This window comes from Myxine glutinosa, chromosome 4, assembly GCF_964187855.1.
Source record: "Myxine glutinosa chromosome 4, kmMyxGlut1.1, whole genome shotgun sequence".
Lineage (NCBI taxonomy): Eukaryota > Metazoa > Chordata > Myxini > Myxiniformes > Myxinidae > Myxine > Myxine glutinosa.
In genome coordinates, this window is record NC_136264.1 from 65087810 (window position 1) to 65102453 (window position 14644).

Sequence of the window (14644 nt, forward strand, 5' to 3'; positions counted from 1 at the left end):
CACTCTCTACTCTCTATCTCACCCTCTCCCTACTCTCTATCTCGCCCTTTCTCTACTCTCTATCTCACCTCTCTCGACTCTCTATCTCGCCCTCTCTCTACTCTCTATCTCGCCCTTTCTCTGCTCTCTATCTCACCCTCTCTCTACTCTCGATCTCACCCTTTCTCTACTCTCTATCTCACCCTTTCTCTACTCTCTATCTCACCCTTTCTCTACTCTCTATCTCACCCTTTCTCTACTCTCTATCTCACCCTTTCTCTACTCTCTATCTCACCCTTTCTCTACTCTCTATCTCACCCTTTCGCTACTCTCTATCTCACCCTCTCTCTACTCTCTATCTCACCCTCTCTCTACTCTCTATCTCACCCTTTCTCTACTCTCTATCTCACCCTCTCGCTACTCTCTATCTCACCCTTTCTCTACTCTCTATCTCGCCCTTTCCCTACTCTCTATCTTGCCCTTTCTCTACTCTCTATCTCACCCTCTCTCTACTCTCTATGTCACCCTTTCTCTACTCTCTATCTCGCCCTCTCTCTACTCTCTATGTCACCCTTTCTCTACTCTCTATCTCGCCCTTTCTCTACTCTCTATCTCACCCTCTCTCTACTCTCTATCTCGCCCTTTCTCTACTCTCTATCTCACCCTCTCTCTACTCTCTATCTCACCCTCTCTCTACTCTCTATCTCACCCTCTCTCTACTCTCTATGTCACCCTTTCTCTACTCTCTATCTCGCCCTTTCTCTACTCTCTATCTCACCCTCTCTCTACTCTCTATCTCACCCTCTCTCTACTCTCTATCTCACCCTCTCTCTACTCTCTATGTCACCCTTTCTCTACTCTCTATCTCGCCCTTTCTCTACTCTCTATCTCACCCTCTCTCTACTCTCTATCTCACCCTTTCTCTACTCGCTATGTCGCCCTTTCTCTACTCTCTATCTCACCCTCTCTCTACTCTCTATCTCACCCTTTCTCTACTCTCTATCTCACCCTTTCTCTACTCTCTATCTCACCCTTTCTCTACTCTCTATCTCACCCTTTCTCTACTCTCTATCTCGCCCTTTCTCTACTCGCTATGTCGCCCTTTGGCTACTCTCTATCTCACCCTCTCTCTACTCTCTATCTCGCCCTTTCTCTACTCTCTATCTCGCCCTCTCTCTACTCTCTATCTCGCCCTCTCTCTACTCTCTATCTCGCCCTTTCTCTACTCTCTATCTCGCCCTTTCTCTACTCTCTATCTCACCCTTTCTCTACTCTCTATCTCACCCTTTCTCTACTCTCTATCTCACCCTTTCTCTACTCTCTATCTCACCCTTTCGCTACTCTCTATCTCACCCTCTCACTACTCTCTATCTCACCCTTTCTCTACTCTCTATCTCACCCTCTCTCTACTCTCTATCTCACCCTTTCTCTACTCTCTATCTCGCCCTTTCTCTACTCTCTATCTTGCCCTTTCACTACTCTCTATCTCACCCTCTCTCTACTCTCTATCTCACCCTCTCGCTACTCTCTATCTCGCCCTTTCTCTACTCTCTATCTCACCCTTTCGCTACTCTCTATCTCACCCTTTCCCTACTCTCTATCTCACCCTCTCGCTACTCTCTATCTCACCCTCTCGCTACTCTCTATCTCACCCTTTCGCTACTCTCTATCTCACCCTTTCTCTACTCTCTATCTCACCCTCTCGCTACTCTCTATCTCACCCTCTCGCTACTCTCTATCTCACCCTTTCTCTACTCTCTATCTCGCCCTTTCTCTACTCTCTATGTCGCTCTTTCTCTACTCTCTATCTCGCCCTTTCTCTACTCGCTATGTCGCCCTTTCTCTACTCTCTATCTCGCCCTTTCTCTACTCTCTATGTCGCTCTTTCTCTACTCTCTATCTCGCCCTTTCACTACTCGCTATGTCGCCCTTTCGCTACTCTCTATCTCACCCTCTCTCTACTCTCTATCTCGCCCTCTCTCTACTCCCTATCTCGCCCTTTCTCTGCTCTCTATCTCACCCTCTCTCTACTCTCTATCTCGCCCTCTCTCTACTCCCTATCTCGCCCTTTCTCTGCTCTCTATCTCACCCTCTCTCTACTCTCGATCTCACCCTTTCCCTACTCTCTATCTCACCCTTTCTCTACTCTCTATCTCACCCTTTCTCTACTCTCTATCTCACCCTTTCTCTACTCTCTATCTCACCCTTTCTCTACTCTCTATCTCACCCTTTCGCTACTCTCTATCTCACCCTCTCTCTACTCTCTATCTCACCCTTTCTCTACTCTCTATCTCACCCTCTCGCTACTCTCTATCTCACCCTTTCTCTACTCTCTATCTCGCCCTTTCTCTGCTCTCTATCTTGCCCTTTCTCTACTCTCTATCTCACCCTCTCTCTACTCTCTATCTCACCCTCTCTCTACTCTCTATCTCGCCCTTTCTCTACTCTCTATCTCACCCTTTCTCTACTCTCTATCTCACCCTTTCTCTACTCTCTATCTCACCCTCTCGCTACTCTCTATCTCACCCTTTCGCTACTCTCTATCTCGCCCTTTCTCTACTCTCTATCTCACCCTCTCTCTACTCTCTATCTCGCCCTTTCTCTACTCTCTATCTCACCCTCTCTCTACTCTCTATCTCACCCTTTCTCTACTCTCTATCTCACCCTCTCTCTGCTCTCTATCTCGCCCTTTCGCTACTCTCTATCTCACCCTCTCTCTACTCTCTATCTCACCCTTTCTCTACTCTCTATCTCGCCCTTTCTCTACTCTCTATCTCACCCTCTCTCTACTCTCTATCTCACCCTTTCTCTACTCTCTATCTCACCCTCTCTCTACTCTCTATCTCGCCCTCTCTCTACTCTCTATGTCGCCCTCTCTCTACTCTCTATGTCGCCCTCTCTCTACTCTCTATCTCGCCCTCTCTCTACTCTCTATCTCGCCCTTTCTCTACTCTCTATCTCGCCCTTTCTCTACTCTCTATCTCACCCACTCTCTACTCTCTATCTCACCCTCTCCCTACTCTCTATCTCGCCCTTTCTCTACTCTCTATCTCACCTCTCTCGACTCTCTATCTCGCCCTCTCTCTACTCTCTATCTCGCCCTTTCTCTGCTCTCTATCTCACCCTCTCTCTACTCTCGATCTCACCCTTTCTCTACTCTCTATCTCACCCTTTCTCTACTCTCTATCTCGCCCTTTCTCTACTCTCTATCTCGCCCTTTCTCTACTCTCTATCTCACCCTCTCTCTACTCTCTATCTCGCCCTTTCTCTGCTCTCTATCTCACCCTCTCTCTACTCTCTATCTCACCCTCCCTCTACTCTCTATTTCACCCTTTCTCTACTCTCTATCTCGCCCTTTCTCTACTCTCTATCTCACCCTTTCTCTACTCTCTATCTCACCCTTTCTCTACTCTCTATCTCACCCTTTCTCTACTCTCTATCTCACCCTTTCTCTACTCTCTATCTCGCCCTTTCTCTACTCGCTATGTCGCCCTTTCTCTACTCTCTATCTCACCCTCTCTCTACTCTCTATCTCACCCTTTCTCTACTCTCTATCTCACCCTTTCTCTACTCTCTATCTCACCCTTTCTCTACTCTCTATCTCACCCTTTCTCTACTCTCTATCTCGCCCTTTCTCTACTCTCTATCTCGCCCTTTCTCTACTCTCTATCTCACCCTTTCTCTACTCTCTATCTCGCCCTTTCTCTACTCTCTATCTCGCCCTCTCTCTACTCTCTATCTCGCCCTCTCTCTACTCTCTATCTCGCCCTTTCTCTACTCTCTATCTCACCCTTTCTCTACTCTCTATCTCACCCTCTCTCTACTCTCTATCTCGCCCTTTCTCTACTCTCTATCTCGCCCTCTCGCTACTCTCTATCTCACCCTCTCTCTACTCTCTATCTCGCCCTTTCTCTACTCTCTATCTCACCCTTTCGCTACTCTCTATCTCGCCCTTTCTCTACTCTCTATCTCGCCCTTTCTCTACTCTCTATCTCACCCTCTCTCTACTCTCTATCTCGCCCTCTCTCTACTCTCTATCTCGCCCTCTCTCTACTCTCTATCTCGCCCTTTCTCTACTCTCTATCTCGCCCTCTCTCTACTCTCTATCTCGCCCTCTCTCTACTCTCTATCTCGGCCTTTCTCTACTCTCTATCTCACCCTTTCTCTACTCTCTATCTCACCCTCTCTCTACTCTCTATCTCACCCTTTCTCTACTCTCTATCTCGCCCTTTCTCTTCTCTCTATCTCGCCCTCTCACCCTTTCTCTACTCTCTATCTCGCCCTTTCTCTTCTCTCTATCTCGCCCTCTCTCTCTACTCTCTATCTCGCCCTCTCTCTACTCTCTATCTCGCCCTTTCTCTACTCTCTATCTCACCCTCTCTCTACTCTCTATCTCGCCCTCTCTCTACTCTCTATCTCGCCCTTTCTCTACTCTCTATCTCGCCCTCTCTCTACTCTCTATCTCGCCCTTTCTCTACTCTCTATCTCGCCCTTTCTCTACACTCTATCTCGCCCTCTCTCTACTCTCTATCTCGCCCTTTCTCTACTCTCTATCTCGCCCTTTCTCTACTCTCTATCTCGCCCTTTCTCTACTCTCTATCTCACCCTCTCTCTACTCTCTATCTCGCCCTCTCTCTACTCTCTATCTCGCCCTTTCTCTACTCTCTATCTCGCCCTCTCTCTACTCTCTATCTCGCCCTCTCTCTACTCTCTATCTCGCCCTTTCACTACTCTCTATCTCGCCCTTTCTCTACTCTCTATCTCACCCTCTCTCTACTCTCTATCTCGCCCTTTCTCTACTCTCTATCTCACCCTCTCTCTACTCTCTATCTCGCCCTCTCTCTACTCTCTATCTCGCCCTTTCTCTACTCTCTATCTCACCCTCTCTCGACTCTCTATCTCGCCCTTTCTCTACTCTCTATCTCACCCTCTCTCTCCTCTCTATCTCGCCCTTTCTCTACTCTCTATCTCGCCCTTTCTCTACTCTCTATCTCACCCTCTCTCGACTCTCTATCTCGCCCTCTCTCTACTCTCTATCTCGCCCTTTCTCTACTCTCTATCTCGCCCTTTCTCTACTCTCTATCTCGCCCTCTCTCTACTCTCTATGTCGCCCTCTCTCTACTCTCTATGTCGCCCTCTCTCTACTCTCTATCTCGCCCTCTCTCTACTCTCTATCTCGCCCTTTCTCTACTCTCTATCTCGCCCTTTCTCTACTCTCTATCTCACCCACTCTCTACTCTCTATCTCACCCTCTCCCTACTCTCTATCTCGCCCTTTCTCTACTCTCTATCTCACCCTCTCTCGACTCTCTATCTCGCCCTCTCTCTACTCTCTATCTCACCCTTTCTCTACTCTCTATCTCGCCCTTTCTCTACTCTCTATCTCGCCCTTTCCTCTACTCTCTATCTCGCCCTTTCCCTACTCTCTATCTCGCCCTTTCTCTACTCTCTATCTCACCCTCTCTCTACTCTCTATCTCGCCCTCTCTCTACTCTCTATCTCACCCTCTCTCTACTCTCTATCTCGCCCTCTCTCTACTCTCTATCTCGCCCTTTCTCTACTCTCTATCTCGCCCTTTCTCTACTCTCTATCTCGCCCTTTCTCTACTCTCTATCTCACCCTCTCTCTACTCTCTATCTCGCCCTTTCTCTACTCTCTATCTCACCCTCTCTCTACTCTCTATCTCGCCCTCTCTCTACTCTCTATCTCGCCCTTTCTCTACTCTCTATCTCACCCTCTCTCGACTCTCTATCTCGCCCTTTCTCTACTCTCTATCTCACCCTCTCTCTACTCTCTATCTCGCCCTTTCTCTACTCTCTATCTCGCCCTTTCTCTACTCTCTATCTCACCCTCTCTCGACTCTCTATCTCGCCCTCTCTCTACTCTCTATCTCGCCCTTTCGCTACTCTCTATCTCGCCCTCTCTCTACTCTCTATGTCGCCCTCTCTCTACTCTCTATGTCGCCCTCTCTCTACTCTCTATCTCGCCCTCTCTCTACTCTCTATCTCGCCCTTTCTCTACTCTCTATCTCGCCCTTTCTCTACTCTCTATCTTGCCCTCTCTCTACTCTCTATGTCGCCCTCTCTCTACTCTCTATCTCGCCCTCTCTCTACTCTCTATCTCGCCCTTTCTCTACTCTCTATCTCGCCCACTCTCTACTCTCTATCTCACCCTCTCCCTACTCTCTATCTCGCCCTTTCTCTACTCTCTATCTCACCCTCTCTCGACTCTCTATCTCGCCCTCTCTCTACTCTCTATCTCGCCCTTTCTCTACTCTCTATCTCGCCCTTTCTCTACTCTCTATCTCGCCCTTTCTCTACTCTCTATCTCACCCTCTCTCTACTCTCTATCTCGCCCTCTCTCTACTCTCTATCTCGCCCTTTCTCTACTCTCTATCTCACCCTCTCTCGACTCTCTATCTCGCCCTCTCTCTACTCTCTATCTCACCCTCTCTCTACTCTCTATCTCGCCCTCTCTCTACTCTCTATCTCGCCCTTTCTCTACTCTCTATCTCACCCTCTCTCGACTCTCTATCTCGCCCTCTCTCTACTCTCTATCTCGCCCTTTCTCTACTCTCTATCTCGCCCTTTCTCTAGTCTCTATCTCGCCCTTTCACTACTCTCTATCTCACCCTCTCTCTACTCTCTATCTCGCCCTCTCTCTACTCTCTATCTCGCCCTTTGTCTACTCTCTATCTCACCCTCTCTCTACTCTCTATCTCGCCCTTTCTCTACTCTCTATTTCGCCCTCTCGCTACTCTCTATCTCACCCTCTCTCTACTCTCTATCTCGCCCTTTCTCTACTCTCTATCTCACCCTCTCTCTACTCTCTATCTCGCCCTTTCTCTACTCTCTATCTCGCCCTTTCGCTACTCTCTATCTCACCCTCTCTCTACTCTCTATCTCGCCCTCTCTCTACTCTCTATCTCGCCCTCTCTCTACTCTCTATCTCGCCCTTTCTCTACTCTCTATCTCACCCTCTCTCTACTCTCTATCTCGCCCTCTCTCTACTCTCTATCTCGCCCTTTCTCTACTCTCTATCTCACCCTTTCTCTACTCTCTATCTCACCCTCTCTCTACTCTCTATCTCACCCTTTCTCTACTCTCTATCTCGCCCTTTCTCTTCTCTCTATCTCGCCCTTTCTCTACTCTCTATCTCGCCCTTTCTCTACACTCTATCTCGCCCTCTCTCTACTCTCTATCTCGCCCTTTCTCTACTCTCTATCTCGCCCTTTCTCTACTCTCTATCTCGCCCTTTCTCTACTCTCTATCTCACCCTCTCTCTACTCTCTATCTCGCCCTCTCTCTACTCTCTATCTCGCCCTTTCTCTACTCTCTATCTCGCCCTCTCTCTACTCTCTATCTCGCCCTTTCCCTACTCTCTATCTCGCCCTTTCACTACTCTCTATCTCGCCCTTTCTCTACTCTCTATCTCACCCTCTCTCTCTACTCTCTATCTCGCCCTTTCTCTACTCTCTATCTCGCCCTTTCTCTACTCTCTATCTCACCCTCTCTCTACTCTCTATCTCGCCCTCTCTCTACTCTCTATCTCGCCCTTTCCCTACTCTCTATCTCACCCTTTCACTACTCTCTATGTCGCCCTTTCTCTACTCTCTATCTCACCCCCTCTCTCTACTCTCTATCTCGCCCTTTCTCTACTCTCTATCTCGCCCTTTCTCTACTCTCTATCTCACCCTCTCTCTACTCTGTATCTCGCCCTCTCTCTACTCTCTATCTCGCCCTTTCTCTACTCTCTATCTCACCCTCTCTCGACTCTCTATCTCGCCCTTTCTCTACTCTCTATCTCACCCTCTCTCTACTCTCTATCTCGCCCTTTCTCTACTCTCTATCTCGCCCTTTCCCTACTCTCTATCTCACCCTCTCTCGACTCTCTATCTCGCCCTCTCTCTACTCTCTATCTCGCCCTTTCTCTACTCTCTATCTCGCCCTTTCTCTACTCTCTATCTCGCCCTCTCTCTACTCTCTATGTCGCCCTCTCTCTACTCTCTATGTCGCCCTCTCTCTACTCTCTATCTCGCCCTCTCCCTACTCTCTATCTCGCCCTTTCTCTACTCTCTATCTCGCCCTTTCTCTACTCTCTATCTCACCCACTCTCTACTCTCTATCTCACCCTCTCCCTACTCTCTATCTCGCCCTTTCTCTACTCTCTATCTCACCCTCTCTCGACTCTCTATCTCGCCCTCTCTCTACTCTCTATCTCACCCTTTCGCTACTCTCTATCTCGCCCTTTCTCTACTCTCTATCTCGCCCTTTCTCTACTCTCTATCTCACCCTCTCTCTACTCTCTATCTCGCCCTCTCTCTACTCTCTATCTCGCCCTTTCTCTACTCTCTATCTCACCCTCTCTCGACTCTCTATCTCGCCCTCTCTCTACTCTCTATCTCGCCCTTTCTCTACTCTCTATCTCGCCCTTTCTCTACTCTCTATCTCGCCCTTTCTCTACTCTCTATCTCACCCTCTCTCTACTCTCTATCTCGCCCTCTCTCTACTCTCTATCTCGCCCTTTCTCTACTCTCTATCTCACCCTCTCTCTACTCTCTATCTCGCCCTTTCTCTACTCTCTATCTCACCCTTTCTCTACTCTCTATCTCGCCCTTTCTCTACTCTCTATCTCGCCCTTTCTCTACTCTCTATCTCGCCCTTTCTCTACTCTCTATCTCACCCTCTCTCTACTCTCTATCTCGCCCTTTCTCTACTCTCTATCTCACCCTCTCTCTACTCTCTATCTCACCCACTCCCTACTCTCTATCTCGCCCTCTCTCTACTCTCTATCTCGCCCTCTCTCTACTCTCTATCTCGCCCTCTCTACTCTCTATCTCGCCCTCTCTCTCTACTCTCTATCTCACCCTCTATCTCGCCCTTTCTCTACTCTCTATCTCGCCCTTTCCCTACTCTCTATCTCTCCCCCTCTCTCTACTCTCTATCTCGCCCTCTCTCTACTCTCTATCTCACCCTCTCCCTACTCTCTATCTCTCCCCCTCTCTCTACTCTCTATCTCGCCCTTTCTCTACTCTCTATCTCACCCTCTCTCTACTCTCTATCTCGCCCTTTCTCTACTCTCTATCTCACCCTCTCTCTACTCTCTATCTCACCCACTCCCTACTCTCTATCTCGCCCTCTCTCTACTCTCTATCTCGCCCTCTCTCTACTCTCTATCTCGCCCTCTCTACTCTCTATCTCGCCCTCTCTCTCTACTCTCTATCTCACCCTCTATCTCGCCCTTTCTCTACTCTCTATCTCGCCCTTTCCCTACTCTCTATCTCTCCCCCTCTCTCTACTCTCTATCTCGCCCTCTCACTACTCTCTATCTCACCCTCTCCCTACTCTCTATCTCTCCCCCTCTCTCTACTCTCTATCTCACCCTCTCTCTACTCTGTATCTCGCCCTCTCTCTACTCTCTATCTCGCCCTCTCTCTCTACTCTCTATCTCGCCCTTTCTCTACTCTCTATCTCACCCTCTCTCTACTCTCTATCTCGCCCTTTCTCTACTCTCTATCTCACCCTCTCTCTACTCTCTATCTCGCCCTCTCTCTACTCTCTATCTCACCCTCTCGCTACTCTCTATCTCGCCCTTTCGCTACTCTCTATCTCACCCTCTCTCTACTCTCTATCTCGCCCTCTCTCTACTCTCTATCTCGCCCTCTCTCTCTACTCTCTATCTCACCCTCTCTCTACTCTCTATCTCGCCCTTTCTCTTCTCTCTATCTCGCCCTCTCTCTCTACTCTCTATCTCTCCCCCTCTCACTACTCTCTATCTCGCCCTCTCTCTACTCTCTATCTCACCCTCTCTCTACTCTCTATCTCGCCCTTTCGCTACTCTCTATCTCACCCTCTCTCTACTCTCTATCTCGCCCTCTCTCTACTCTCTATCTCACCCTCTCGCTACTCTCTATCTCACCCTCTCTCTACTCTCTATCTCACCCTCTCTCTACTCTCTATCTCACCCTCTCTCTACTCTCTATCTCACCCTTTCGCTACTCTCTATCTCACCCTCTCTCTACTCTCTATCTCACCCTCTCTCTACTCTCTATCTCACCCTCTCTCTACTCTCTATCTCGCCCTTTCTCTACTCTCTATCTCACCCTTTCTCTACTCTCTATCTCACCCTCTCTCTACTCTCTATCTCACCCTCTCTCTACTCTCTATCTCACCCTCTCTCTACTCTCTATCTCGCCCTTTCTCTACTCTCTATCTCACCCTTTCTCTACTCTCTATCTCACCCTTTCTCTACTCTCTATCTCACCCTTTCGCTACTCTCTATCTCACCCTCTCTCTACTCTCTATCTCACCCTCTCTCTACTCTCTATCTCACCCTCTCTCTTCTCTCTATCTCGCCCTTTCGCTACTCTCTATCTCACCCTCTCTCTACTCTCTATCTCACCCTCTCTCTACTCTCTATCTCACCCTCTCTCTACTCTCTATCTCGCCCTTTCTCTACTCTCTATCTCACCCTTTCTCTACTCTCTATCTCACCCTTTCTCTACTCTCTATCTCACCCTCTCGCTACTCTCTATCTCACCCTTTCCCTACTCTCTATCTCACCCTTTCACTACTCTCTATCTCACCCTCTCTCTACTCTCTATCTCACCCTTTCTCTACTCTCTATCTCGCCCTTTCTCTTCTCTCTATCTCGCCCTCTCTCTCTACTCTCTATCTCGCCCTCTCTCTACTCTCTATCTCGCCCTTTCTCTACTCTCTATCTCACCCTCTCTCTACTCTCTATCTCGCCCTTTCTCTACTCTCTATCTCACCCTTTCTCTACTCTCTATCTCGCCCTTTCTCTTCTCTCTATCTCGCCCTCTCTCTCTACTCTCTATCTCTCCCCCTCTCACTACTCTCTATCTCGCCCTTTCACTACTCTCTATCTCACCCTTTCTCTACTCTCTATCTCGCCCTTTCTCTTCTCTCTATCTCGCCCTCTCTCTCTACTCTCTATCTCTCCCCCTCTCACTACTCTCTATCTCGCCCTCTCTCTACTCTCTATCTCACCCTCTCTCTACTCCCTATCTCACCATATCTCTCTCTCTCTCTCTCTCTCTCTCTCTCCCTCTATCTCTCCCTCTCTGTCTCTAAGCATTGTTGTTGTTCAAACTGATAAGAACACTTTGATTTACTCTTCCAGGGAATGGATATACATTTCAGGTACCAAAGTAGCGCACATGTTAACCTTTTACCGACAGGTAAAAGTAGTATAATCAGTATAATCAGTTTTGTAGTATAATCAATGGAATATAGATTCCATAATGAATCTTGAATACCAACGCGGTGGATGTGAGCGTTTCAGCCTATTTAACAATTCGATGCAGCGACACCCAAAAAGGGACAGGGGCAGGGGCAGGGGCACGTTTGTTTGTCTGTGACCGCTGTTTCTCGACAACCACGGGTCCGATATACTTTAAACTTGCCAGGTATATTGCTGGGGACCCGAGGATGTGCCTTTTCAAGGTTTCATATTAATCGGACAATTACTTACCGAGCTATGTCCAAAAAACGATTCAACCAATCAGAGAGCAGCGAGCTATCGCGTGTGCCGAACGTGGCGAACACACTCTGCCTCGGACGGCACATTTGAGAGCGTATTCATTTATTTCCCGTCGGCAAACTATGTTGGCGCTATGTTGGCGTTAAACGATGTTTTAAAACTAATTAAAACCCCGGGGGGATTGTCACTGTACTCGCAAGCCGTTCGCCGTTCGCTTTGGCGTTGCGAATGGACCAAAACATTTCATGAACCAAACCATTTCATGTAAAACGTTCGCCGTTCGCTTTGGCGTTGCGAATGAACCAAAACATTTCATGGACCAAACCATTTCATGTAAATAGAGGGGGGGATATAATTTTAGATATAGATATAGTACGGGCATGCCCTAGTCTATAATAATTCCAGTAATCTCTGTGTGTATGTTTGTATGTTTGTATGTTTGTATGTATGTATGTATGTTTGTCTGTGACCGCTGTTTCTCGACAACTACCGGTCCGATATACTTGAAACTTGCCAGGTATATTGCTGGGGACCCGAGGATGTGCCTTTTCAAGGTTTGAAATTAATCGGACAAGTAGTTACCGAGCTATGGCGATTTAGCCGTTCGCCGTTCGCTTTGGCGTTGCGAATGGACCAAACCATTTCATGTAAATAGAGGGGGGGGTTCTGTGGTCGTTGCGAATGAACCAAACCATTTCATGTAAATAGAGGGGGGGGATTGTCACCGTACTCGCAAGCCGTTCGCCGTTCGCTTTGGCGTTGCGAATGGACCAAACCATTTCATGTAAATAGAGGGGGGGGATATAATTTTATATATATATATATAGTACGGGCATATATATAGTACGGGCATGCCCTAGTACATAATAACGCACGTATACATTCCAGGTACCTCACACCCAAATTGTGCATCATGTTCAAATGTGTGAAACATTTCCCGATTCGATTTAGCAAGTATTTACGCGACGCACCAGATTGGTTGGTGCAGAAAGGCACTTTGATGTTGTGGCACCACGCGATCTCTACAGCCGGCCTGTCAATTTGTCGACTGTCTGTTTGTTTGTTTTTATTGTATTTTGGTTTGTATTAGACAACACATGGAAGGGGAAGCAGTTTGTACCTGGGTTAATGGTTTAAATAATGTACATTCTCACGGTGCATATTTATTGAATGAGAGTTTAATTTTTCATTGTGAAATTTCCTTTGGAAGGTGATGAACCTCCTCCGGGCTTGAAGCTTTGTTTTTTCCAAGTTTTTTCAACCTCACCAACATATTTTGACCCGTCGTAGCAACAAAATACTGCACAGTATCACAAAAAGTATGGTGCTGTTCAAAAAATGTCATCGCAGCAGTTCAAGGATCAGTGCAGTTGCTCATTATATCAAGTTGCTATATTATTATTAATGCCACTGGATTTTCCGACGCTTCTTCCCCTGCTCTTTTACTTCCTGCTTCAAATTATTTGTCTCGACTTGTTAAGCCGCAAATATTAATATGAAACCCAGCGCAACCTGAACAATCTCATGCCTCCGCCAGCTCCATTACACCTGTTCCTTACCAATTAGAGTCCAGCTCAGAGACTTCTTGCTGCGTGCACACCTGTCAATGTGCCCAGCTGGTATCTCCTGTATCGACATTTGAAGCCAGGAAAAGGATTCGACTACACTGCAGGCATTCGTTGCCTGACATTTCGTGATACGTTGCTCACTGTGACACTAATTGGTATCACGTGCGAGTTCGCGGCGGGTCAATACTCTCCGGGGCTAAGATAGCGTCGTGGGGATCCGTAGCACGGGATGTGTACCGCAGAGGGCAGTTGGCTTGGTGCACGGCCTCCGTTGGACTTTCGGTTCTGGCATGTTCTAAATGCGAGCCGACAAAAAAATAATAACACGTCGGAGGATGAAGCGCATTGCAGGGTCACCTGGTTCGCCAGGGTCATGCCCCACCTTTGTCCGTGCAGCTTGTTGAAGGCGCAGGCGAGGGCGACCACCTGCCCGGTTGCCCGACTCAGCACTGGCACGCACAGCATGGAATGCACTGGAAAATCCAGTTGGTTGCTCAGCATATGCTGCACGTCCTGCCACAGCCATTAATATCATTTCACAAACTTTGCTCTCCATACGAAAAACAAACAACCTTTAAGATCGAAGAAGAGTCAATTCTGTGAGCAAAATCGAAATGACAGAAACTTGATTCGATTCGAGAAATACAACAACCCCTTACAAAAGATAAAGTGTTTTTAGTGCAACTTTGTTGTTCTGGCAAAAAAAATATTTTCTCGGAATGTTTGACAAACTTTACACCGAGGACCAGCAGAAATGTCAAAGCGTAACACAAACGAGTGCCAGGTAAAATGTGCAGGGAAATGCAGGAAGCAATGCAACTTGTTAACGGAAGCAATGCAACAATGCAACTTGTTGCAATGCAACTTGTTATTACAAGGGAGCTAATTCGCATGTTATAAAACTTGCAATAATTTAGAATTGGTGGTCGTTTAATAAGCTGGAAACATACTTTAGAGAGTGCCTGATGCTTATGGAAGAGCTGGCACACGTGAAGGATACAGGAACAGACAAACCACAATATGGATGGAATAAAATGCAGTAAATGTTTCCAAATCGTCAGTGGGAAAGAAGGGGAGTGGTGCTTGGAATAGAAGATGTATTTTCTTTTCAAATGAAAAGAGATGACAATGGAGGTCGAAAGAAAAAGCAGAAATCATAAATAAAAAAAAATGTGTTGAACTTTGGCACATTTGCATTGACAGACATCATTGTGCTGTTATCGGAGTAATGAGACAATAAATAAATAATTCAGATATGATATTGGATTCGATTAATGAGTCGAAACATCTCGAGCTATTTGCTCAGATGAAACTTTCAGACAGACACATCAGCAACAACAACAACAACAACAACAACAACAACAACAACATCATCATTTCAGAAACATCAGCTCAGATTCAGATCAAACAAAAGGGCCAACCCACTAGATTTAAAGCATAACCTTGTGATAAATGCTCATCTAGAAAGATTAAAATCTGGATTTTTCTATTTCCCGTCTATTTCGAGGTTACAGGTAGGTTTCATTTCTCCAACTTCCGATTCCCATTAACCTTAATCAAGAAGCCTTAGTCTCGTGAAAAAGCTCAGCCATACTG

At 47.2% G+C, this 14644-nt stretch overlaps 1 protein-coding gene across 1 annotated transcript in view; it reads right to left on the reverse strand.

Moving 5' to 3' along the window:
* The window catches only part of PDE2A (phosphodiesterase 2A), a 376017-nt gene that overhangs the window by 145550 nt on the left and 215823 nt on the right, over nt 1-14644 (reverse strand). Inside the window, exon 13 of the mRNA XM_068112452.2 lies at nt 13431-13561. Coding sequence (XP_067968553.2) covers nt 13431-13561 — 131 coding nt within the window. The remainder of the gene's footprint in view (nt 1-13430; nt 13562-14644) is intronic.